The sequence below is a fragment of the Echinops telfairi genome, unplaced genomic scaffold (genome assembly GCF_000313985.2).
Source record: "Echinops telfairi isolate 266 unplaced genomic scaffold, ASM31398v2 ScPeMD7_7414;HRSCAF=8452, whole genome shotgun sequence".
NCBI classification, from domain to species: Eukaryota; Metazoa; Chordata; class Mammalia; order Afrosoricida; family Tenrecidae; genus Echinops; species Echinops telfairi.
Window position 1 is genome coordinate 1,243,864 of NW_022111314.1, and position 2,750 is coordinate 1,246,613.

General features: G+C 65.1%; 1 protein-coding gene across 1 annotated transcript in view; it reads right to left on the reverse strand.

Moving 5' to 3' along the window:
* Positions 1 to 2,489, reverse strand: part of ADRM1 (ADRM1 26S proteasome ubiquitin receptor) — a 3,397-nt gene extending 908 nt beyond the window's left edge. The window contains exons 1-6 of the mRNA XM_045296943.1: positions 2,277 to 2,489; positions 1,677 to 1,793; positions 1,052 to 1,175; positions 775 to 861; positions 312 to 393; positions 1 to 222 (exon numbers count right to left, since the gene is read on the reverse strand). The exon at positions 1 to 222 is cut by the window's left edge and continues 8 nt beyond it. Of these exons, the coding sequence (XP_045152878.1) occupies positions 1 to 222; positions 312 to 393; positions 775 to 861; positions 1,052 to 1,175; positions 1,677 to 1,793; positions 2,277 to 2,489 (845 nt within the window). The remainder of the gene's footprint in view (positions 223 to 311; positions 394 to 774; positions 862 to 1,051; positions 1,176 to 1,676; positions 1,794 to 2,276) is intronic.
* Between the last annotated feature and the right edge of the window lie 261 nt (positions 2,490 to 2,750).

The window sequence follows — 2,750 nt, forward strand, 5'->3', positions numbered from 1 at the left end:
CCGCCTGCCCCTGCCGGCACATTCATTGTGGCTAAAATGTTCTGCAGGTCGCTCAGCTGGATAGGCTGGGTTGGGCTTGGTGCTGTACTTGTTCCATTTCCTGAACTGGGCGCGGGGCTTGGGCTGGTCGCAGAGGTGGCCGCTGGCGCGGCAGGGGCTGGGGTGGCGCGGGCAGAAGAGGTGGTGGAGGAGGGTGTCGCCGCAGCCGACTGGCTCCGGGAGCTGGCCAGAGGAGGGGGCACACGTTGGTGGCCAGCCTGGCTGGGGCAGAGCCTGGCCCCCACAGCCTGCTGGGGAGGGGATGGGCTCACCTAGATGAGGAGCTGCTGGCTGGAGGCCCTCCACTGCCCAGTAAGCTGGCCAGGCCTGGCCCAGTCAGGGCCCCAAGTCCACCTATGGGAGATAAGGAGATGTCAGTACCCCCTAAGGAAGTGGGGGCACACCTGCACATGTCCAATATCAAACAAGGCAAGGGGTGTCAGCCCCCGTGACCTCAGGGGAAGGAGGCACTGTGTGGGTCTGCAGGGAGCAGACAGCAGCAGCCCAGAGCTCTGTGTTGTAGAAGGTTCTGGTCAGATCTTCCCGCCCCCATTAGCCCCACACTCAAGCAAAGTCTGAAGATAACTTCCAAGCAACATCCCACCCCATAAAGCAGCCCTCCCAATGCAGGGGCCATCCTCATTTGGCCAGGGAACAAGGTAGCACATGTGGGCGGGGTCTCCTCAGGCCTAGGCCCACCCACAGCTGCAGCCTGAGGGGAACACAAGCACTTACCCAGTCCTCCAAGGCCAGCTGGTCCAATGAGCTGCATGAGCTGGCTGTGGCTCATGTTCCCCAGCAGACTCTGCAGGCCACCCTCCCCTGGGGGCCGGGGAAGAGGCCTTCAGTGATTCCCCCACCCCACCCCCAGAGAGGGAGGGCAGAGCAGTGGTCAGCACCACCACCACCCCAGGCCAACCTCCCACTAGGAAGCTGAGCAGGAACTGAAGAGGCGCTCAAGCTCAGCTCCCCCGTCCCCCAGCAGCTAGCCACCCCCAGGAGCATCCTTTACCGCCGAGCGCAGACAGCTCGTGGCCGCCACTGCCGCTGGCCCCCAGCGCGCCGGGCAAGGGGGGATTGTTGAGGCACTCGTTGACCTTGCGGCAGTGCTCCTCGTCCTGCTCTGTCTTCGGCTCCTGGGGACAGCGGCAGCTGAGCAGGAGCACCGGCTTCCAACCGGGGCCCCCAGCCCCTACTTTCCTGCAGTGCAGGGCACAGGCCCAGCCTGCCTCCAGCCCCACCCGATGTTAGAACAGGCGGGACACCACTAGGTAGAATCTGCTCCAAACCACACACTTGTGCCTCCAGGGACACTTTGTCAGCCAACAAGTAAAGAACTGGAGAAGGGAGAGTGTGGGTAAGCCTACGGCACAGCTCTGCAGAGGCACGCTCTCAGCTGCCAGGGCAAACTCAGGAACGCTGGGGTCAGGGGACACAGGTGGGACTCTGCTCTACTGCTGGGGACTGTGGGGAGTGATCTGTGCCAGAACCACAAACAGGTGTTGCCCGGAGAACTAGCCCGTGCACTCACAGGCACCAAGGTCAAACTGACAGGTGCCCCGCAAACGCCTGTGCACGGGCCGTCCTTGGCAACCCTCCTCCCAACTGCCCAGCGGCCGGGGAGGCCCTACACACACCTGCATCCAGAAGAAGAGGCGCTTGGACCCAGCCTTGAACTTGAGCACGTAGACCCTCCCACTGGGGCACTGCGGCACCCGCTTGAATTCACAGTCGTCAGGGAAGATGATCAAGTCCTGTGGGGGACGTGGGAGGCACAAGGGTGTTCTCATGGGAGACGCGGCAGTGAGCCGTGGGGCCCCAAACCAATGGGGTGACCAGAGAAACGGACAACCAGCCCAGGAGCTGATGGCGCCTGAAGGGCATTTGACAGCGGTTCCCCAGACCAGCGCGGCAAGGTTGGCGGCTGCCACCACCCCTCAGACGGTGTCCTGCTGTGATTTTAGTTCAAGGACCGTCACTGAGGGGCACTTGGTTTTGCAGCTTGTTGAAGGTCGCTGCTGGCCCCGTCACAGGCTTTACTAAAGAACAACTCATCCCGAAGAACAAAGAAGAGTTCCCCGAGACGCTTGGCACCAAGCTCGCTCTCGGGATGGGAGTGGGTGGGGTGGGGGTGCAGTCCCGGCACTGGAGTCAGAGCCCGCACAGGCGCGGGGGGGCCCCCCAAGTGCAGGCACAGCCCAGCCCTCGAGCCCCCAGACAGACCGGCCAGCACTCACGTCCTCCACGCTGCCCGACGTCCGGTCCTTCCAGCAGAAGTGAATGAGGGAGTCGTCCGTCTGCTGGATGTACACCAGCCCCTTGCGCTTGTCCGGAGTCACCGTGGTGCCTTTCAGCGACATCTTCCCGGCCCGGAACTCCACCAGGTACTTGGTGGAGGCGCCGCGGGAGCCCGGCACCAGGCTCGGGAAGAGCGCGCCCGAGGTCGTCATCCTGCAGCGGGGGCGCACTGAGACCCTCCGCACGCGCCGGGCCCGGCCCGCCCTGCCCGTCCCCCGGCCGGCCCGCGGAGGGGCTCCTCCCAGGCGGGGTTCGGGGCCCCCCACCTCGGCGCGAGGGACCGGCGAGAACGCGCCGGGAGGGCGACGAGGCCCCAGGACTCGCGCCCGGAAGCCCTGTGTCGGAGCCCGTCACCCTCAGGGCTCCCCTGGCCCAAGGCCTCCGGCCCGGCGCCCCGGCACCAGCACCCCCAA